Genomic DNA, 22,908 nt, shown 5'->3' on the forward strand with positions numbered 1-22,908 from the left:
AATTATTACTTTACAAAAAATAGTAATAATGGACAGCAAGACATCATTGCTTCAAAAATTGGTTTGAGCACAGACCTAAAACCTTGCTTCCTAATGCATAAGACTAGACACACACAAACTAATAAACACGTCTAAAACCCTCAGGTAGGGTGTAACAAGAAGAAACTGATGTTTGGGTTGGTCACCTGTCCAGACACAGTCTCAAGTTCTTGTTTTTAATGCATAAGATTAGACACATGCAATCCAGAAAATAAGTAAATGTCACAAAAAAGTGGGCTAATAAATTGACACACAAAGACTGCAGATTTCAGAAAATAACAGATGAAATCTCTACACTCTACAAGAAGCAATAAAGTCTGTAAAATTAAATAATTAAAAATAAAAAATAAAAAATCACAAAATTTTTAACTATAATGATGAAAATGGTAATATTAATGATGATTATAATGATGGTAATAATGATAAAGATTATAACAATACTGATAATGATAATAATAATAATATTACAATGATAATAATAACAGGGGAAACAAGACAGTGGCATGAACATGATTATATCTTGCAAAAAGGGGTAGGCATTTATAAGCTTTTGCTTCAGCCTACTCCTTTTGGGCTTGGGATCAGATAGTTGAATACAAATGTAAATAATGGAAAATTATATTTTGATTGATGTAAGAAATGCACTGTAATGATTCATATATTTGCCCAAATAAAGGAAAAAAAAAACTTTCTGTAACCACAAAAATATTTGATTTATAAATAAGGAATTCTACTTCCTGAAAATCCATTGCTCATGATCGGGTCTGGAACCAAGAAACCCTGATAAACAAGGGATTACTGTAAAAAATAGTTTTGGTGAAACACATGAGAAAATTAAAATGAGAAAACTGCACTGTAAAAAAACAAGAAAAACATATCCACTCTATCTAGACTATCCTAAAAATGTATTTGAAATAAAAAGTCAAGCATGACACAAACATGCTGAACAAAGTTGAGATGACATCTGTAAGTTTCTGAAATAGTGGGTCAACAGACTATTACTATAAAAGATAATGGAGAGAAGAGAGGAATAAATTGCTACCTGAAACAAAAACATTTTTGTCCTACCTTTTGGATCTGTAAAATGGGTCTGTTTCCAGGCCATGACTGTGACTAAAGACTGCAAGGAGTACCATACAGAGTGTAGGTTGGTCCATTGCGGGTGCAGTTCTAACACCTGCCAACATGGAACACAAGCTATCAGATCTAACCTGTGAGGAAAACTGCAATAGAGAGATCATACCTGCTTCCCCTGCTCAGTTTGCTTTAGGTAGGTTTTGGGGAGGAGGCTTCACTCTGTTGGCATGTTGAGATGTTGTTTGGGTCTCTACCTGCAGCAAGTCTGGAACAACAATCAACAATGTGAAGTACCAAATGCAAGTGTTAATATACCGATGAGGTCCGAAATGGACATTTACTCATTATGGACATTCGGGATGTCACAATACACTCTACTCACACGACTAGACTAGAAGTTGGACACATACAGTAAACATTGAAGTTATTCATTTGTATTTCTATAAAATAATTGTTAATTGAACAATTAGCTGAATCCCAATTCTAGCCTACACATGAAAGGGCAAAGAAGATCGTCAACTCTTGTAGATTTTCTTGAATTTTAATTCACACTTCCAACTGTTTACATGAGCTCGTCAGGTTAGACTGATAACCTTGGATCAAAGAGGAATAGTACCAAATTCCTACAGAAGACTAACCACAGTTGTAACTAAGGCCCTGTCCACACGTAGGCGGGTATCTCATGAAACAAAGTTATTTTTCCATGATTTGGCCTATCATCCACATGAGCCCGCAGACATTTGGTACTAAAAACAAAGGTTACCAAAACCTCCTGCCAAAGTGTGGATTTGGAGAAAATCTGAGTTTTATGTTTCCCAGCGTCACTACCTCCAACAATGTCTGTGTTCACATCAGAAAAAACATGGAGGCCCTAAGAACTTTGTTGGTTGTAGTTATTGTTCAAGCACATTTGCAAGACCAAAATATTGCTTCACTTTAAAGACAAAGAAGCACTTTGAGGTCGGCCATTCATTCATTTTCAACCACTTATCCTCATGAAGGTCGCGGGGTGCTAGAGCCTATCCCAGCTGTCTTCAGGCAAGAGGCGAGGTACACCCTGGGCTGGTCGCCAGCCAATCACAGGGCACATATAGACAAACAACCATTCACACTCACATTCATACCTATGGACAATTTGGAGTTGCCAATTAACCTAGCATGTTTTTGGAATGTGGGAGGAAACCGGAGTACCCGGAGAAAAACCACGCATGCACGGGGAGAACATGCAAACTACACAGAGATATCCGAAGTGGAATTGAACTCGGGTCTGTAATAAAGCATAATTATTGATTTTCACTCAGTCCTTTCACCTCGCCTCTCAACTGAAGACAGCTGGGATAGGCTCCAGCACCCTGCGCCCCTTGTGAGGATAAGCGGTAGAAAATGAATGAATGAACAAACTCAGTCCGTTCCGACTCCACGTAAATATTTGCCCTGTTTTGAATTGTTGGTTGACGCTAGTTGTGACTAGCTAACTATCAAACTTCACTGCAATCTACTGCATTACATTATTGATTAGATGATGATATACTGTATAGTGAGCTCTTTAGCTTGTTAACTATATGTTGTATTTTAAAAATCGCTCGCTAGCCTGCTACCAATGGGAAGCTACATTCCGGGCTCGGCAGGACGTTGCTGCTCTTCAATACTGCTACCATGCACCTACCAACAACCAGTTTTGGACAAGCCTTAATCAAACATCCAACTGGTGGTACAACTTTGACAAGTGAGTAGGTATTTTGGAAGAATAGTGTCAGAATTTTCACATTTGACTGAGCTCCTTCTCCCACATTAAGGGAATTACACATTCTCTTTGGTATATACGTACTGTATGCCTGTTTTGTGCTACCGAACTACTGTCATGGAGGCAATTTAACAACAGGATCATTCAATGGTGACAGTCACAGCAAAGGGGAGTCTGAATCATTTGAGCCATAAAATCCACTGTAATGTTAATCAGCTTCAAGTGATGTGCCAAAATAATGACACGCCTCTCAGCGGTGAAATATTTTACAGTTCATGTAAAAAATGTATTTCATCGAACATACCTGACCAATAAAGTTAATTTTTGAACTGAATCGTAGTATCAACTGAGACATGTACTATATAGTGTAATTGGAAAGCCAGATGATGGCAATAATAAGCAAAATATGGATCCCTGTGACTCACTGGGTGACTCATCCATGGACTCTGTCAACAGTCAGGTGGAAGTAACCGGGAGAGGGGGCGTGTGAAGTGCACAGTGATGCTGTAACATCACAGTCCAATGGGAGAAGACGAGAGGAAACTATGGAAACAGGGCTGAGTCTGATAATGGACCGCAGCACGTACTCAACCAGTAAACACGATGGCATTAAGCGATCCATAAAATCATCTAAAAAAAAAACCCACTCACAATCCATCATGCTTGATCTAGACTGAGAAAATATGTATTTTTTTTTTCTTTAATTTGGAGGTTATAAAAATCACCTCAGTACCCAAATGACCAACGATGTAGAAGAAACAAGAAGAGATCGTAGAAAATTTCCATCTTAAACTCCTGCAATAAAAATACACTCTGCTCTATGTGATCGTACAAACCTTGTACACAGCATCTAGAATGTGATCATTAATTACATTACTAATCAGCGTACGCGTAATACCTTGAAGGCATAGATGAAATAGTATTTGCCAGATTAAACATTGCACAGATTCTAATGAGCTTGATTATAGTGTATCAATTATAGGCTACGTGAACATATTTGCTACGGCCGGCGTTTTTAAACATGTATTGTAAATGCATATAGTTTAGTACCTGTTCGCTGTAGCTGTACCTTCTCCGATTTACTGTATGATGACGGTAACTTCTGTTATGGCAGTGGATTATCTTGTCAGTAACAAACACACTTCCTTCCTGGGTTTGGGTTTTCAAAACAAAAGCCTTGTCTTTAAACAGCCCTTCCGATTGTGGGGTCTGATTGTTGGATTTGTGGCAAAAACACGAGGACGCTCCTTCGTAGTTTTGTTGTGAAAATCCAACAGCAGAAGATTGTCTGTTTCCGGTGGTTCATATTTGGTGAAATTCCACGCAGGAAATTTCCACATTACATCTTTCAGCGTTCACGAAGGGCCATTTAACACGATTATATATTACCGTGAGGACGAGTATTTTTTCGAAAACAAAAAAATACTATCGTTTCCGTTTCCGTTTGTACAATGGCTACTTTTGTCACCATGGGCATGGACACGTGAGATGGCCGGATTGTAGGTAAATTAGGGACGATGATACTGTTTACCTGATTTAAATTGTACTTCCCATTTTTAAAGACCATAATTGCTTGTGCCCGTTTCAGTATACTTTTGTTCTGCCCCCCCCTTGGTGGAGTTAGACATATGGAGATACAGTAATTTATGGAGCATACTTTATTGTGACGTTTATGTCTAAAAAGTCATTTTGCTGTTTTCTGCCTTGTCTAGCCTCACCGTCATCATTGAGTTTGGAGGGATGCTAATGAAACTCGGAAATTAGACAGATATTTAGCAATTGAGTTTAAAGACTCAATTGCTAAATTATTTTCTTTCAAGCTGTAGTTGTACTAGTTTTACAATGACTTTGCTGTTGTAACTGATGACGTGCTATGTACGTCAGCGGCTATGCTCATCGTTTATTTGAAACTTTCCTGTTTCTATACAGTGCAACATGGGTCATCCAAGTAGCAGTGCTTGCAGTACTCCAATGCTGGTGATTTTCCTTGCAGCTCTACTCCTCAGCAACATCTTCATCTACCTGTATTTGGACTCTGTGTATCAGTCTGAAGGCCAAGTGGTGACCTCGCACGTTGGCTGTGTGGCTCAACATTTTAAAATGACTACTATGAAGAACTGCACCCCCTGGCTCCAGTGTTCCCTGATTGATGCAGAAGTTTGCAAGCTGAAGCTCATTGGCCAGGGAGCAGTGAAGAAGGTATTTGAAAGTCATTGTTGTGTTTAGGGGTAAACGAAAAATATTGGGCTGATATGAGGAATTTTGACATCATACAGATAAATTGGAAAGCTTTGGAAAAAATAACTGGAGTAAGCTCTCCATCCATCCACCCATTTCAATACGGCATGTTGTCTAAGGTGATGCTTGATAAGAAGTTGTTCTATTGTGTGTGTGTATATATCTATATCTACACTGTTTTGAGGCAAAAACGCAAGGTATGCACAGGCTAATGTCTATTCCACCTGCTTTTTCTCTGAAGGTCTATTTAGCAGAATGGAGGGGTCAGAAGGTGGCTCTGTCCAAACTGTCCTCTCTGAATTACTCTGAGGATTTTCTCCACGGATTGTCTATGTTAAAAGCTCTGCAAGGGCCCTGGGTGGTACAGTTGGTGGGGTTTTGCCTGGAAGACCATACCCTGGTCACAGAGTACCACCCACTAGGTTCACTGCTGAATTTGAACCTTGTTCTTGCACAAGAGCACCAAAAGCATCGCAACACTTGGAAGACCCGGTTGATGCTGGCGATAGACTATGTCTCTGTCCTCCATTACCTTCACAACAGTCCAGCTGGGCGGCGGGTTATGTGTGACTCCAATACGCTGGAGAAAACTCTGTCTCAGTTTCTGCTCACAAATGATTTTCACCTGGTGGTGAATGACCTGGATGCACTACCTGAGGTGGACCTATCCAGGGACTTGTTGGTCAAATGTGGCCACCGGGAGCTCAGTGGAGACTTTGTAGCCCCTGAGCAGCGGTGGCCATTCAGAGACACAGGGGAGCCTTTTTTAGATGATCTCATGCATAGATATGATGAAAGGACAGATATTTGGAAGATCCCAGACATGACACAGTTCTTTATAGGGCGAGTGCCTGGAGGGGACTTGATCCACTTCCATCTTTTTCACATTCATAAAGATTGTAAGGAAGAAGACCCTAAACGTCGCCCTTCAGCCTTGGATGTATTGATGGTTTACAAGTCAGTTTTCAGCAGCATGATCCAAGATAATGCTGGGTTCAGAGACATGCTTTAAAAGTATTAAGGTGTCTTCTATGAAGGCTTTTTGAAAAATATTTGCTTCAACTTTTTTTTTAATTAACTGTTAAATTCAGGTTTAATGCCTTTTTATATAATTACAAATGACATAAATATGATGGCCACACTATTTGAATGTATATGTGTTTGGTAAATAAATTAGTGTACACTTTAAATGTTGCCAGTCATAAAGAAAACACAAATTGTTCACGAAAGTTGGCCACTCCTCCAACCTAGACACTGAATTTATTTTCTTTAGCAGGACAGATGTCTATTTAATGAATGTTTAAGATGTTTATTTGTATTATTTTGTTAACTTGAACTAAATAAATGATTGAACAATTGACAAGTGATTTGCGTCTTTCACGGACCGGCAATGTGTGGCAGACAAATTCAGCAAATATAAAATATGGCGGGCCTAAAAGCAAATGTTAAGTGCAAGGCAAATATAACTTACCCGCTGAGTCAGTGGGAGACCTGTGCTTGTTTTGTTGAAATGACATGGTCCCATCTAGGTGTGATGGGAGACAGTGAGTCGTTAATAAATTATTTATTATTTCTGTGCGGCTCGGTACCAGTCCCCAGCCAGGTGGTTGGGGACACCTGTTTTAAAGCATTGAATGTACAAACTGAGTGACAAACATTCCAAATCAGTGTTTCTCTAGTACGTTGAGATTCAATATTTACAGGGTATTTTACACATATTCTACCTTTTAATATTAGTTGTGTTTAGTGGTGCACAAAATTACAACATAAAAATAAAATGTTTTTTTATTAGGCCAAAATGGTACCCACCTATTTTGCCTACCCTTCTTATATCAATATTTAAATATTTTTTCAAAAATATTTACACAGTACAAAACATTTTGCACACAGTAAACTGTGAAAACAGACACTTTTATAGTTCATAAATGTTTTTAAATATTTTTAAAATCTATAAATTGTATTACATGTTTTTCATTTCTACTTTTGATTTTCACATGATATTTAATAACGTAAGTCTTGACAGGTTTTGGGATGAACTACGATATGGACGTTATCTCCATTTTGCTTTCAAATACATAGTTTGTTTGTATCGTTAAATAACTGGCATTTTCTGTAGCCAATGATAATAGACAATTGCAAAAAATCCAACCAATGATAACGAGGAGGGGCGGGATTTCCTGCCCAGCAGACCTACGCTGGTTAGTCGGAAGAAGAAGCCGATTCTGGAAGCCATTACGTTGCGCATATTAGTTGAATACTATTTTTGCGTATTGTACGCACAGCGATTTCTCCAAAAGAGTAATTTCTGCAGCTATGGTCTCGGTAGCGAAAAAAAGAAAAATGAATTTCTCGGAGAGAGAGGTTGAAATTATTGTGGAAGAAATAGAGAAACAAAAGCACACACTGGTTAACCACTTCAATGCTGGAGTAACCCACATGGCAAAGAACAACGCATGGGTGGAGATCCTCAAAAAGGTGAACGCTGTCACGACCTGTCCCAGAGAGTTGCCGGAGGTCAAGAAGAAATGGTCGGATATGAAGACGGAGGTCCGAAGGAAAGTGGCCCAAGCGCGGGCTGCTATAGAAGGGACGTCCACCGATTGTACTCCGGTACCCGTCCTTCTCACTGCCATGCAGCAGAGGATCTGCAACCTCCTGGGAGAAGCCACCATCATCAACTTACCTGCAGGAGACTCGGACGGTGATATCGCTTTGCCTGTCACTGTGAACGCCGCCGCCACCGTCACACTCACGGAAAGTAAGTTGTTGGCAGCAAACTGGAACAGATGTGCTTGGTTTGTTCTTTATTCGCACATGCAATGTTCCACTTGTTCTACAAGTTTTTCTGCTTCCAGGTGTTATTTTACCTGAATTGTTCGTTGCACACCGCCTTCCTTATCAAGAAAATTAATGTTTTTAAAAAATGGCAGCATTTAATCAATTCAGTTTTGTGAAGCTTACCATTTGAAATGTGTGTGTGACTCTTTTTCATGTCGCTGACTGGGAGTTGGTATGCATGCAACGTTTCATTCTAGTCACTTTTTCTAGTTTAGGGTTAAACATTTCGTCGTTTTTATACAGATTTGCAATCATTTAAACACTAACCGAACACGATTCTTTGCTCTTAGATGAAAGTCAGGGTATAGGATGGACAATATATCCTAAAATCCATATAAATTGCAGCCTCTCGTGATAATAACACGAGACATGTTAAGACATATATACAACTCACGCTCGTGTGTGGGACCGCATGGGAGTGAGTGGTAAGCCACACAGTCAGGAGATATGGCTTCGAATCTCCGCTTGGGCATTTCCTCGTGCGTGTGTGTGGCAATAATGTTCCTCCCACATTCCCAAAACATGCATGTCAGGTTAATTGGTGACTCCAAATTATCCATAGGTATGAATGTGAGTGTGAACGTTTGTTTGTGTATATGTGCCCTGTGATTGGCTGGCGACCAGTCCAGGTCCCGCCGTCTGCCGGAACAGCTGTGAAAGTAAGCGGCATAGAAGATCGATGTCAGCCATGGATGATGCTTGTGTGTGATTTTACAGTGTTCTTGAAAGAGAGGCAGACAGGAAGTGACCTCAGGGTTTAAGAATTGACTTGGGTAACGGCTGCAAAAGTAGCTTGTGTTTTTATTGTTGATTATTGTGAGATAATTCAAACCTGCTATTGAAATCTCAGCGATATAGCCTGGTGCTTGTGTGTCTCACCAAACATTACTGACACCTAGTGACCAGTGTACAACACTACATATCATCATGTCTTTGTATGTGTCATCTTATATTTGTATTTTACTCAATTTAACCATATTTGTCAATTTTTTCTTTCCTCTATCACAAGCATAATCTGTCAATTGTTACCCATTTTTTGTTGTTTTCTTTATTTTACGTATATTTAGAAATGGTTATTGATATATGAAGTAAAAATTCTCCGGTTGCACTTGTTACATTATTGAAGTATGGTGATGATAAAACAAATATTGATTGATTTCATCCTAGATATTGATATGAAGCGTAATTGCATCATGTAAAATTATTTACAGTAGTAGTCATTATTGATGTGCTTGCAAAAGGCACACACAATGTCTTTGGAAAGTGTCCACCACCATCGCGTGCGTTAGTTAGTTAGCATGGGAAGCACCTTCTGTTTTGCTTCTAACACACACCACCTGTAAAGTAAGCGTGTAGCGACACAGCCAAATCACTCCACAACAAAACCTTTTATTATGTGTTCACCTAAAAGTCATCTGGTGTCCAATCATCACTATTGTTATCAATGATATATATATACTGTATTTTGAATTCAATTCAATGATTCTCTGCATTCAGCAAAGTTTATGAGAGGTTTGATTGTTAAAATCCAAAACTTGAAGTGCTATTTGCAAATCTAATAAGCAAGTCTAGAGCGTCTCTTCAGTGGGGGGGCAGAACGGTTCCCAGCAGTGACCTCCCATTGTTTCCATCATTCATGTTAATGAGCCGTTCAAAAGAACTGGTTCATTCGTGAACACTAATAGCAGCTCCCATCCTTTATTTACACCCCACTTCCACGTTATCTGTGGGCATCGTGAAACCCTGGCTTACATTCGCATGGAATACATATCATTCATTTTTTGACTTCCCTGATTGTGATTGCTTTGGGGAAGTCCGACAAAGCCTGTCAAAGACGGGAGCACTGTTATTTCTACACCATGAATCTGGAGGTGTTTAATCATGTTGGTTTTGACTCCCGTGTCAGCTTTTTCATTCATAGAACGTGTCATACAAATGTTTCATCATGAACGTGGTCCTGCCATATGGTGATAGTCGTGTCTAATTTTCTTTTTTTCCTGTTTGTGTTTATTTTAGCTATTCCAGCTGGCTCTGCAACGGTTTGTGACGAAGCAAAGACGCTGAATGGTAAAGTTTTTGCCTCCATACACTCCATACGCTCTTGAACTCTTATATACCGATCGACCGATATGCCGGCCGATATATCGGTTTGCCGATTTGCGTTCTTTACTTGAATTGGTATCGGCCGATACGTGCGTGGGTTCGCCAATGTATTTTTCCGCCGCATGATTTACAGACAGGCATCCGCCAGGCAGCTTTGTGTTGCCGGAGGACCCTGCAGCACACGCAGTCACGGTACCCCTCCCACACTGCAAGAGTGGTGAATCACAACAAGGGTACGTTTTCAACTTTTAATTAGCCTCTAATAGTTAAACTTAGTTGAAATATTGCCACCTGCTTTGAAATAGGAAACATGAACGCCAAGTGCATGCAATATACGTGCTTGAAAATATAGTTTAGTTTGTGGGTCTGAAAACCAGGAATGCTGCTGAATGCTTCATCTTTAAAAGTGCCTACCGTTGGAATTAGGGAGCTGTTGATGTAGTTGGAGGCTAATATGTACAGCTATTACCAACACCGCTTTAATGTCAATGTTGTCAATTCAGTCCCATGGTGTTTGTAGGAGTTTCATTCAGCCAACGCCAGGCTGAGGTTAAATGCGTGTTGTGTTATGTGTATGCGCTCACGCACACACACACACACACACACACACACACAGAACGAATTGGAGCAGCCGTGTCTGCTATCAGAGGTCTTTAGCGTGCACAACACAAACTTTAATGATGAGAGATATGTTTTATGCATCATACTAAATTGTGTCAGTATGATGTATTTGCGTGTGTGGAGGTGCGGGGGGGGTGCATCTCTCTGCGGAGGAGCAGTCATCACATCAATGCTAGATAAAACTTAAACTACGACAGAAATGTTTTGCACATGGTTGATGATTTATTCCTTTTAAAGTTGATAATGCCGTTTAAATGTGTGTTTAAGAAAGCTGAATCCTACTGTGTTCCGTGTTTACATTTCAATAAATATTTGTTTAAACTTGAGGCCTGTAATATTTGTTATCATTGTCATTTTTTCATGTAAATTGAGGGAGCAAAAGCAGTATCGTCCACAAATATCGGCCCAAGCAAAATCGGCCATTGGCTAAGGGTGATGGAAAAAATTGGTATCAGCATCGGCTCGAAAAAAAACATATCAGTCGATCCCTAGTCTACATGAATGTTTATTTTTCAGCACAGTGCAACCCGTTTGTGTCAACATACGCCAACCTCAGACTGATGTCAACATAAGCAGTTCTTCTTTCTCTTTGGGCTTTTCCCTTCAGGGGTCGCCACAGCAAATCAATATCCTCCATCCAATCCTGTCGTCTGCATCTGTCTCTCTCACACGAACTACCCTCATGTCCTCCTTGACTACATCCATAAACCTCCTTTTTGGTCTTCTTCTACGCCTCTTAACTGGCAGCTCTAAACGCAGTATCCTTCTACCAATATATTCACTATCTCTCCTCTGGACATGTCCAAACCATCTCAGTCTGGCCACTCTGACTATCTCCAAGGCCTCTAACATGTAATGTCCCTCTGATGTACTCCTCCCTGATCGTATCTATCCTGGTCACTCCCAATGAGAACCTCAGAATCCTCATCTCTGCTACCTCCAGTTCTGCTTCCTGTCTTTTCCTCAGTGGCACTGTCTATAGACCAAACAACATGGCTGGTCTCACCACAGTTTTGTATACCTTTCCTTTCATTTTAGCTGAAACTCTTCTATCACACATCATGCCTGACACTTTTCTCCACTCGTCCCATCCTGCCTGCACACACTGCTTCACCTCCTTTCACCTTCTGTATCTCTTCTCCCGGTACCCTCACTCTTCCACTTGGGTCCCTCTCATTCACACACATACATATACTCCCTCTTGCTGCGGCTAATCTTCATTCCTCTCCTTTCCAGGGCAAACCTCCACTCTTCTAGCATGTCAACATAAGCAGTGGTTGACTGAAATTGAAACAGGCCATTGCTTGCCTATTGCCCTCTAAGTTTAGCAATGAGACATAAAGAGAATGGTTTGTTGATGTTTCCTTCATTTTTTTCATATATTTCATATGTCATACATAATTTTTACTTCTCATTATTTAACAGCCGCTGTGGTAATTTATTTGCATGTCTTGACTGCAATCACAATGAAGCGTTTGTCCAGCGCATATGCAAAACTTATTATATCATATATACAGTATTTCAACTTTGTCCTTTCCATCTTTGTCATTTTTTTCTTTTCCCCAGCCTAATTTTCCTAAACTTTTCTATAAACTATCATTTTATTTTTTTTGATTCACAAATTACTACTTTTAAAAAATAACATTCAACTCTACGCTATGAAAATGACATTATTTTTCTTAATAATAATACAAGTACAACTACCACCTTTTTCCTATTAATATTTTGACTTTATTCTTGTAAAATTACTGCTGATTTTTCAATTTTTGTTTTTAGTTTATTCTTTATGCTGGTTTTTAGTCACAATTTTTACAATGTGCTGCCAACAATTAAAAAACAGCCACGGGCCCCAAATGCAAATGGACACCCCTGAATTAGACATTTCATGCTGCTGAGCAATAATGATGATGTTAACAAAAGTCCAACACAATCTTGACTTGCTATTGACAAGTTTTCCACTGGCCATTCCCTGTGCTTACAGTAGATGATAAATAACAATTAGGGGTGTCCTGATACAACTTTTTCGCTTCCCATACTGTTACTTGAGTATCAGTCATTACCCATACTACCATTAAACTTTGAGTATCACATTGCCAAGTGTCCTGGTCATGAAATGATGGTCACCCTATTCCAACTGTATTTTGAAGTGGATATTTTGAAGCGGCCACCTCTAACAAAAGTTAGTAGAAAAGTGCCAAGATTATCGTTTTTCTTGCTTCAGAATATGTTTTGTCTTCTGTTTCCAGCTGATGCGGCCTACCAAGCATTGGAGGAAGGAGGCGTGGTAGAATACTGCACCACAACCGTAGGTGAATCGGCTACTACAGTCATGGCAGCCGTTGAGGCTCCAGTGGAAGTGTTGGAATCATCTTCAGCTTCCTCGCCGTTACCACCTCAGGGTCAGGCAAAGCCTCAGGAATTGAAGAGCCGCATTGCCCTCAACTCGGCTCGGCTTCTGCAGGAGCAGAGAGTCACCAATGTGCACATCCGACAGATAGCCCAGCACCTGGAGGGTCAGAACCAGCTGCTCCAAATGATGCGCCACTCTCAGGAAGCTCAGGTGTTTGCCCAGGAGAGACAAGCGCAAGCTTTGGAGGGCACCCAGGCTGCACTGCTTGCACTGGTACAGATGCTCAGGCCTGCTCTCAAAGACTTGCGCAAATTCTTGCAGAGCGGAACTGAAGTCACAAACTCTAGCAACACAGCAGCGGGTGTGACATCGGACGTGGTGTTAATCGAGGAGCAGAACAGGCCCCCGACATCGCCCCCTACCACGCAGCAAACTGAAGAGACACAATAGACTTGTATTTGTTCACATTTTTTGTTGGACTTCAAAAAAAAAAAACTGGAAGAACATTTCAAAAGTTGCCTTAGGAAGGACATGTACACAATTTTAGCTGTTTTTCTCAATTGGAATCTGACTGACGTCTGATGTTTGACTTTTTACAGCGAGTAACTTTAGATTCAATATGGAAATCATGTTTTTATGCAGAGTACCACATACTATCCTCCAGATAGTCTTGTTTTTTAACACCAAAAAATAACTCTCCCACCAAAAAAGAAACACGTTTTTCCTAAATCTTACAGACTTACGATCTCCACTGATCATGAATGCCATTTAATTTAAAGCTTGTTGGGCTCATGAAGTTGATGAATCACTTTTGGAACTTGATGGATTGTACAAGTTAACTGTAAACATTCTAAAGAAGTAAAACATGCTACAGCTCAGTACAGCAGTGGGATCAGAAAAGCAGTTATGGATGTTTAGTGACATAATCCCATTAAAAATAGTCATTACAAAATGGATGAATTGGTCATTCATACTGTATTCCCATGGTAAAGCCTGAGATTTAGTCTAATGCCCACCTTTCATGCTTCTATACGTCATTTTTCTTACATGTTAAAGTGCTCATGACACCAAAAAATATTTTTTTAAAAGGGCAATAACAAAATGAAAGTATTCATTTCATCAAAGGCTTTTGTCTTACTTTTGTCATATGCCAGTAAACCACAATAAAATGAGAGTGGCAGTGATGGACACTGACAGATCTATGCAAAAACTGCAAGATACAACACCAGTGTGCAGCCGTCCCCGTCCATACAATGACAAGTGTAAATATGTCACCTGTTAAGGACTCATCCAGCCTTGCAATGTTATTTATAGAGATGAATGTGTTTTGGTGTCATGTACACTTTAAGTGAATGAATTATGGACATGTCATCAAATGGGAGCAGTGGCGCAGTCTGTCAAAAATATATTAGAACATAGAACAGGAACTTCAGTGGCGACTGAGTGATTTTTAAAAAAAATAAAATAAGTTTTTTCTACTCTGTTTCAGTTTTGTAATTAGTAATCAGAATCATTGATTGAAACAGCGGAACCAATTTCTCTTTTGAACAATACCATTACGGTGCAGTAATAACCACCATTATGAATACCTTTCATTAGAAGGTCAAGCACGAGGACCAAGCGGAAAACGGCTGCATAAACTGAAGCCTTTTTCATCCTAGACCGCCTTCAAGGTCATTGATAGGGTCAGCCAATGTTTGCTAGCATGTGATTGGTGTCCAGTGTGACCAGTGTTTTGCTCGTTTCTGTTCTCACTTTTTATTTTTTTTATGATTTGTCGTCGGGGCGGCAGTGGTTAGCGCGCAGACCTCACAGCTAGGAGACAAGGGTTCAATTCCAGCCTCGGCTATCTCTGTGTGGAGTTTGCATGTTCTCCCCGTGCATGCGTGGGTTTTCTCCGGGTTCTCCGGTTTCCTCCCACATTCCAAAAACATGCTAGGTTAATTGGTGACTCCAAATTGTCCATAGGTATGAATGTGAGTGTGAATGGTTGTTTGTCTATATGTGCCCTGTGATTGGCTGGCGACCAGTCCAGGGTGTACCCCTCCTCTCGCCCAAAGACAGCTGGGATAGGCTCCAGCACCCCCCGCGACCCTCGTGAGGAAAAAGCGGTAGAAAATGAATGAATGAATGAATGAATGATTTGTCGTGAGAAGGAAGACATTGTCATGTCCATTAGAAATTAGATGGCGAAACAGAGCATGAGATGATTTTTTAAAGATTTAAATGCCCCCCTTTAATAGCGTGAACAGACTAGTGTGGATAACCCCTCCCAGGGAGTAAAGGGACAGAGGATAGAAAAGCAATAATTGTGTCAATAAGAGTAATAGCACGGATTGCCACTAGAGGGAAACATACTTTCTTAAACGCCTTTTAGCAGCGAGGATTTGGAGAGTAGTAGAAGAGCACCAGGAAGCGTCCACATCCTAGTCCACGCGATGGTAAGAGGTTTAACATGTATTAACTGTCAAAAAGAGGCATAAAGATGGTATTGTGGGAAATGTAATATATTCTAAACTGAGTTTTACTTGATTATATGTTGTCCAGAATCTGGTGAGTGAAGGATTTCGGTTAGTTAGAAAGTAACGCACACAAAAAATAGAGACAATTTATTATTACTCATTTGTTTTTATTTATCTCACGTCCAGTCACAGAAATGTCTGTCTTGTCTGTCTGATGTCAGGTGTTTTTCCTGCTACTACATGATGTGCATACATAATGCTTAGCACATAAGAGTTTGATCGATGGATATTAACAAACATCTCAACTAGTGAAAAGTTCCATCTGCAGCCCCTGACAGCTGACTTTGGGCGAGAGCCGGGGTACACCCTGGACTGGTCGCCAGCCAATCACAGGGCACATATAAGACAACCATTCACACTCACATTCATACCCATACCAGTTTAGTACCAGTTTGATTTGAGAAGCTTACCATAAATGTAGTGACAAAAAATGCCACAAATGCTATAATTTTGCTCATAGTGGTGTAAGCTATTTTTTTATGATACCCATGTTTTGCGACCACATTTAAAGAGGATGTGGCACTCTTATTTTGAAGGTTGGAAGTGTGTTCTGTATGTTGAGAAGTTCTCCTGACTGTTGCTAAAAGAGACAAGCTGTGTACATGAATAAACGTAACATCAAACTTCCACGACATCAGCGGGCATCCTGAAATCCTGGGTTACAGTAGCATCACTCTTTCACTGCTTGTAAGTGTTAACAGCAGTTCACAGCCTGGCTCTTTGCTCCGGCTAGCTGTAGCTTTAGCTGTCAGTCTGGCAGAGTGAACAGTGGCTGACTTTTAGAACTTTGTGGAAGTAGATATGTAAGGATATGTTGATCGCCCACAACCCCAATTTAGGAAATCTGTGCAAATGGGCCACCCATTGTTCCGTATATGCTTACTCAATACGTCATTACACCACAAGTTGTGTAAAGCCTAAAGCATGAATTTGTTTTCCGGGAAGATTATTTGTTACATTGTTTTTGCTGATTGTGTTGTTGCTTTGTTTCCAGGCTACCAGACTGGATCAAGCAGCAGGCATGAGTCTGATTGTCTTCAGTGTCATGTTGATGACTTATTATTCTATCTGGGTCATTGTTCTGGTAGGTTGGAAAACTCTACTTTGAATGTCTTGGTCAATTTAAGTCAAAATACTAGGGCTGGATTTAATGATGATCTTCTTAGTTGATTGATGTGAAGATTGTTGTTTCGATTAATCGAATAATTGGTAAGGCCCCAAATGAACCAAAGTGTACTTAGTGGTTTGCTCCACAACATATCAGAAATGAGGCAAAAAGTCAAAGTTTATGTGTATGAATATCTTTTTTTGGCTAAAACACAAAGATAATAGGTCTGCTTTTACCCAAAATATTCACGTTTGAAAAGCTGAAATCAAAGGATATTAACATTTTTACATCAAACATGATTAATAAAATATCAATTAGTTGTTACCATGAAAAAAAAATACAATTTCAAAATTATAATCATCCAAATTGGGTATTGGTAATTTGACCAAAATTATGAAAAATATCCATTGAAAATACACAAAAACATGGAAGTCAAACAATTACACAACTTTAACCCATGAGAAGAAAGGATGGCAACTGCAGCAAGACTAATTTGCCATAAAATGATCAATTAATTATCTAACAGGAGAAGCTAGCATGATAGCATATTATTATTATTATTATTATTATTATTATTATTATTAACAATATCAAACAATAAGTTATTCCTCAAATTATGTCCTGCATACGGGAGATGGTTGTGTGAAAAAGAGTTTGCCCCCTTCCCGATTTCTTATTTTCCCCATGTTTGTCACACTTCAATTATTCTGATCTTCAAACAAATTTAAATATTAGTTAATGGCAATACAACAGTACATAAAATGCAGTTTTAAATGAAACATTTTATTATTAAGGGAGATTTTTAAAAATCCAAACCTACTTGGCCCTGTGTGAATAAGTGATTGCCCCCCCATTGGTAATAACCCATTTCTAAACGAGTTGCCAGCCAACCATAATTACCACAAGAGTACAGTGATGACTCACCCAAGAGGTCACAAAAGACCCCACAACAACATCCAGAAGAACTGCAGTTCTCACTTGCCTCAATTAAGGTCAATAGTCATGACTCCACTGTAAGAAAGACACTGGGCAAAAACGGCCTGCATGGCAGAGTTCCAAGACCAAACCCACTGCTGTATAAAAAGAACATTGAGTCTTGTTTCAGTATTTCCAGAATCTTGATCATCCCCAAGACCTTTGGGAAACTACTCTGTGGGCTGATGAGACAAAAGTTTAACTTTTGGAAGGTGTGTGTCCTATTACATCTGGTATAAAAGTAACAGAAAAAGAACATTGTACCAACAGTAAAATATGGTGGTGGTATTGTGATGGTCTCGGGCTGTTTTGCTGCCTCAGGACCTGTAAGACTTGCTGTGATAAATGGAACCATAAATTCTGCTGTCCACGAAAAAATCCTGAAGGAGAATGTCCGACCAGCTGTTGGTGACCTCAAGCTGAAACCCACTTGGGTTCTGCAGCAGGACAATGATCCAAAACACACCAGCAAGTCCACCTCTGAAAAGCAAAATGAAGACTAGTCAAAGTTCTGACCTGAATCCTGTTGAGATTCGGTGGCATGACCTTAAAAGGTACTTCATGTTGGAAAACCCTCCAACGTAGCTAAATGATAACAATTCTGCAAAGATGGCAAAAATTCCTCCACAACGCTTAATTGCAGTTGTTGCTGCTAAGGGTGGCCCAACCACTTATTAGGTTTAGGGGGCAGTCACTTTTTCCACACAGGGCCATGTAGGTTTGGATGTTTTTCTACCTTAATAATAAAAAGCTTCATCGCTGCATGTTGTGAAACAAAAAAAGTGTGGAAAAGCATGCAAAAGCCACTGTACTTGTACAAGACAACATCTCTTTCAGCTCTTCTGCAACACAATTTCCATCGCTTTCCCTCCCTCTTAGAACATGCACAACACAGGAAGTCATTTTTAATATTATTGTGTTGACATGGTATGGTATCAACATGTGTTGAGACTGAAAGATCGACATGGATAACGGGTAGGATCAGGGACGTGCAGTCAGGAGAGGTCATGATGGAAAATAGCAAATATTGATCACATAGATATTTTTATGCTCTGCTGAATGAATGAATTTGATTGGCGTGATGGAGTATTATATAATCCAATGTTACCAGAAGGCATCAGACTTTTCTTTTAATTACAACAAACTTGAAGAACTTGAAGGTGCATGTACAAATAAAAGGTAAACCACAACTGTTTTTCCACTTGACAAAATAAATAAATTCCACTAAGAAGTATTGAAGTATTTAGTCTTGTGTTTCTTGTTGATAGAGGGAAAATTTCTGTATCTGTAGTAACTGAAATGTGTAATATGTTGTCAACTTCCAGCCTTTTGTGGACAGCAGTCATGTACTTCACAAGTATTTCCTTCCACGGGAGTACTCGGTCATTCTGCCTGGCATTGCAGCCATAATACTGCTCCTTTGTATCGGTAAGCTTCATACTCAGATATGGATATCACCTTTATCCTCAGCTGCTTCCCTTCCTTAACACAATCAATTGTATGAGTTTTACGCTCTTTATTAATTGCCTATCTTTCATCTCTACAGGCGCCTTCACTGCATTTGTCATGTGGAAGAATCAAAAGCAGAAGAAGGTTAATTAATCATGTGATCTGATATTGTGTGCGACTGTAAATATGCAAAGTCATTCCAGCATTCTCTTATTATTATTATTATTATTATCATTATTATTATTATTATTATTATTTTGGTGAATAACTTGGGTTGTGGTCATAATCGGGAAGATTGTACTGTTAACTGAAATGTTATTAATAAGGAAAGAAACTGCAGACTTAATTTAAAACCAACCGCCATTTTTGATCCAGTAGAACGTCTGACTACAATTTTCCTTCTTGATCAAATAACTTTACATTTACATTTACCCTGGAGACATTTGGGGGTTTGTATTAGACTGCTTGTGTATAAGATGACACCGTGTATATTTCTATACAGTGACAGTGTAACCAACTTGGTGACAAACCCTTTGGGCTTTGTGTTTTCTCAAAAGCAACTAGTGACAAACCTAGTGACTTTTCCTGGTATCATTGGAGAGTTTTCTGTTATTTGGAGACTTAATAGTGAAAGCATGTATTGTTCTGCACTTCCACACCGTCCCAAAGCTGTCAGTGCACAGTCACACTGGTACTGATAGTATAGCAGAGCTCGAGATGCCATGCACACCCAGAAGTAGAAAAGTAGGCAACCTTCATCACTTAGGCTAAAAGTTAGGGATCTTTTCATTTTATCACTAGCAAAACTAGCATTAGCCAGAATTCACAGCGTAGTAGCTGGTCATCGACACATGAGTAAAACATAGCTCCACGATAGTGATCTAATTTATCTTACTTATACTATTATGCATTGTATAAAACCATGACAGTAATGACATCAAATTAAAAGCACGAAATGAATACAGATGCAGCCTGGACTTGGTTTTCCAAAGAGGTTGTGCACCGGACAATTCTGCACATTAGATGAGAGTATATTGTGTGATCATTTAAACAAGTAGGCCTATATGCAAGATAAAGACCATGACCCTGACCATGATAAAATATGAAAATAATTTTCTTTTGATTAAGTGATGGCCTATTCACAAAGTTATGCTTTTTTCCAACAGCATAAAAAATAGCAAAAAATATGTAAATTATCAAAGACATCTTCTTATGTAGCTTCTTTTCTTACTGAGAAGTTGCAACAGTGTACAGTGAATCTCTACACATCCATGATTCAACATTCATTTTTGGTCAGAAAATATTAGTTTTATGTCATTTGTCCATGGACCTCTGCAGACCACTCAGCAGGATAGGCTAAGTTGAAATCTCACGACTATCAAGGCATTCTGGAGACAATTGTGTTGCCCGGTGTCAGAAAGCTTGGCCTCAGTCATAGGTCAAAGGTCCTCCAACAGGACCATAATCAAAGCACAGAGCCAAAAGCACTCAACACTGATTTTCCACTGATCCAGTGGAACGCGTGGAGAGAGACATTGAGCCCGGAGAAGACACTCATCAGGCCTGAGAGAACTGGAGCAGTGTGCTCACGAGGAGGGGAGCAAAATATTGTGGACAGGTACAGGAGTCTCCTTGAGTTATAGGAAGTGCTTTTGATTGCAGTCATTGATTTATTACGTAAAGGGTATCATCATTTTGTCCAGTCCAAAGTTTTTTTTAGTTCTCTTGAACAGCAATTCTGATTTCCATTTATTACCTGATTTGTAACTGTTTATTCCCCTTTTTTTTAGATTATTTCAGTGATTCTGATTGGGTTTTTCCTCCTTTGGCATTAGGATAGCACTAGTTTCCACCTTGTGTGTATATATTATGTAAAATAGTTCTGCCAAATATGCTTCATCCTATTGTGTATGAATTAGCATATTACCATTACCATCATAGTGCCCTCTATTTTAATGAATGCGGTTCCCCAATTAGTGGTTGAATACTGCCCACTCCAACAAGTAAGTGGCTCACATGTCAAGTAGACCTTTGCCTGAGTCTCTCCAATATATAATTAACCTGATTGATAACATTCACTTTTTTTCAAATTCTGTGTTTAAAATTCATCAAGCTAGGTTCAGGCAACGTCAAAAATTTACCCCCATAATTTGGCCTCAGTTTGCTTACATTTTCCGGTTAGCTTAGAATATGGGGCACGTGTTGTGTTGTGATTAAGTTCAACTGTGTTCTTAATGTATTTTTAACTACAAAATGTCTCTGTTAGCATCCTGTTTATTAGCAACTCCAAGGAAACAGGAATCAGAAGTCAACTATCACCTGTTTGCGATGTAACCTATGCTTTTTCCGCTTTTCTGACCTATAAATGTAGTTAGAATGTTGTATTCTCGTGTTAAACGATGCCAAAGTTTCAGATAATGAGGTTTGCACATTTGAAAGTGAGCCCTGAAAGAAGTTTGGGATGGCTCAAAACGCTCTGTTTCACAGGGTGTTGCAAAACTGTTCCTTTGTGATGTCACAGAGGAGCGAGCTTCCTTACGGGCGTGGCTGTAGGCTCGATGCACTCTCTGCCCTAGCCCAAGCTCTGCTTCTCTGTTTTCTGCAAAGGCTTGTAATAAAGTTTCTTTGGCTGTAAGGGAAAGCCACAGTTGTTCTTTTCTTAAATTCTAAAGATGCCACCGTCAGGCACAAGTGGGTGGAGTTCTTATTCCCTACCAGCAAAAGAAATGCATTTTAATCTGGCAGCGGCATTTCACACTGGACTTTTTCGGGAACATGGGCCAGCATGCAGCTGGACTAGCTAACCAACTTGCTGGAAATGTGGAATGACTATATTAGATTACTAATGCTCTAGAAAACCAAATGCAAAAATGCTAAAGCCTTACCATTGAGGTACCCTTGAAGTAACCTCTTTTCTTGACAAACCTCGGACTGTCCAGTCATTAATTCCGGATTTGGGATCTAAAACATACGGCTGTATGTTAAAAGTGGACATTTTAAAAAGATAAATCGCTGTTTATTATCAACTCCTATAAAGTTGGGTTCACGGCTAGCGGCACAACACCGGAAATCTTTCTAAGCACCGGGGAGTATGACCAACCACAGCTGGGCGTGCCTGGAGGCGGGCTGTGGGTGGAATACATTAAAACGGAATGCACTAAATCCAAAGAAATACAGTCGGAATAGGTGCAGATTCTGGAAGAACTGGAAAACTTTCTGTGCTGGTTATCGCGTGTAGCTGCTCTATAGGCGCATAATACAGTCATAGAAAAAATCCTTGTTTCTTCACTTTCTTTTTTCATCATCTTCTTCTTTGTCCAAACAACTGGGCCTTTAGTTGTACCGGGCATTAAAAAGAACAAGAAAGTGAAGAAACAAAGTGGTCTAATTCCATGACTGTAGGTCCCCTTTAACACACAAGTTTTACAATTGTAGTTTTACATACATAAAATAATGTTAAACTATATGAATGATGAATGGAAGGGATAAATTCACATTTAAGGTTTATTTTTTACCTTCATTGACGAGTGAAACACGAACATGGACACCACCTTTGTGTTTTGTCATGACTTATTCTGACTTATACGTAATTGTATTCAGTTGTTGATCTTATTGTTTGCCTAAAATCTTTGTCCTGTGTTTTTGTTCTGATCAGAAGCATGATCAATCACAAAATAATGAAATGCCTTAAAATGTCCAGTAACACGAATAGTGAGCCATATCCGATACCACTCGGTATCGGATCGTCACCAACATTTGCAGTATCGCCCACCCCTCTGAACAAGCGAGCCTGACTCCACTTCACACCATCGCGCGTGACCGAACATGTGATACTGACACTGAC

General features: G+C 39.5%; 4 protein-coding genes across 6 annotated transcripts in view; 3 read left to right on the forward strand and 1 right to left on the reverse strand.

Moving 5' to 3' along the window:
• The window catches only part of pam (peptidylglycine alpha-amidating monooxygenase), a 39,421-nt gene extending 35,385 nt beyond the window's left edge, over positions 1-4,036 (reverse strand). For both annotated transcript variants that reach the window (XM_058060259.2, XM_058060251.2), the window contains exons 1-3: positions 3,911-4,036; positions 1,283-1,381; positions 1,108-1,216 (exon numbers count right to left, since the gene is read on the reverse strand). In XM_058060259.2, the coding sequence (XP_057916242.2) occupies positions 1,108-1,196 (89 nt within the window). In that variant the 5' untranslated portion in view covers positions 1,197-1,216; positions 1,283-1,381; positions 3,911-4,036. The remainder of the gene's footprint in view (positions 1-1,107; positions 1,217-1,282; positions 1,382-3,910) is intronic.
• An 84-nt stretch (positions 4,037-4,120) lies between these two features.
• pomk (protein O-mannose kinase) lies at positions 4,121-6,463 on the forward strand. Of its 2 annotated transcripts, none has more exons than XM_058060276.2 (3): positions 4,121-4,359; positions 4,790-5,059; positions 5,340-6,463. In XM_058060276.2, the coding sequence occupies exons 2-3, from the start codon at positions 4,796-4,798 to the stop codon at positions 6,108-6,110; spliced, it is 1,035 nt and encodes a 344-aa protein (XP_057916259.2). In that variant the 5' UTR covers positions 4,121-4,359; positions 4,790-4,795; the 3' UTR covers positions 6,111-6,463. The 2 variants fall into 2 exon arrangements, with proteins under 2 accessions (XP_057916259.2, XP_057916250.2); XM_058060267.2 differs by having other exon boundaries at positions 4,123-4,363; positions 5,340-6,462.
• Positions 6,464-7,291: 828 nt separating this feature from the next.
• On the forward strand, positions 7,292-14,488 carry naif1 (nuclear apoptosis inducing factor 1). The gene is made up of 3 exons (XM_058060985.2): positions 7,292-7,856; positions 9,953-10,003; positions 12,907-14,488. Exons 1-3 carry the CDS (start codon positions 7,412-7,414, stop codon positions 13,458-13,460), a joined length of 1,050 nt encoding a protein of 349 aa, XP_057916968.1. The 5' UTR covers positions 7,292-7,411; the 3' UTR covers positions 13,461-14,488.
• An 877-nt stretch (positions 14,489-15,365) lies between these two features.
• dpm2 (dolichyl-phosphate mannosyltransferase subunit 2, regulatory) lies at positions 15,366-20,028 on the forward strand. Its single transcript, XM_058061276.2, has 4 exons — positions 15,366-15,451; positions 16,527-16,616; positions 18,941-19,043; positions 19,162-20,028. Exons 1-4 carry the CDS (start codon positions 15,449-15,451, stop codon positions 19,215-19,217), a joined length of 252 nt encoding a protein of 83 aa, XP_057917259.1. The 5' UTR covers positions 15,366-15,448; the 3' UTR covers positions 19,218-20,028.
• The last annotated feature ends 2,880 nt before the right edge of the window (positions 20,029-22,908 follow it).

The sequence above is a fragment of the Doryrhamphus excisus genome, linkage group LG10, assembly GCF_037039965.1.
Source record: "Doryrhamphus excisus strain RoL-2023G ecotype Guam linkage group LG10, RoL_Dexc_Guam_v1.1, whole genome shotgun sequence".
NCBI lineage: Eukaryota > Metazoa > Chordata > Actinopteri > Syngnathiformes > Syngnathidae > Doryrhamphus > Doryrhamphus excisus.

Coding starts and splice junctions, on each gene's coding strand:
- pomk (XM_058060276.2), top strand. CDS start 4,796: ATGGGTCATCCAAGTAGCAGTGCTTGCAGTACTCCAATGCTGGTGATT. Junction 5,060..5,339: donor GCCAGGGAGCAGTGAAGAAG/GTATTTGAAAGT, acceptor TTTTCTCTGAAG/GTCTATTTAGCAGAATGGAG.
- naif1 (XM_058060985.2), top strand. CDS start 7,412: ATGGTCTCGGTAGCGAAAAAAAGAAAAATGAATTTCTCGGAGAGAGAG. Junction 7,857..9,952: donor CACCGTCACACTCACGGAAA/GTAAGTTGTTGG, acceptor TGTTTATTTTAG/CTATTCCAGCTGGCTCTGCA. Junction 10,004..12,906: donor CGAAGCAAAGACGCTGAATG/GTAAAGTTTTTG, acceptor TTCTGTTTCCAG/CTGATGCGGCCTACCAAGCA.
- dpm2 (XM_058061276.2), top strand. Junction 16,617..18,940: donor CTATCTGGGTCATTGTTCTG/GTAGGTTGGAAA, acceptor GTCAACTTCCAG/CCTTTTGTGGACAGCAGTCA. Junction 19,044..19,161: donor AATACTGCTCCTTTGTATCG/GTAAGCTTCATA, acceptor TCATCTCTACAG/GCGCCTTCACTGCATTTGTC.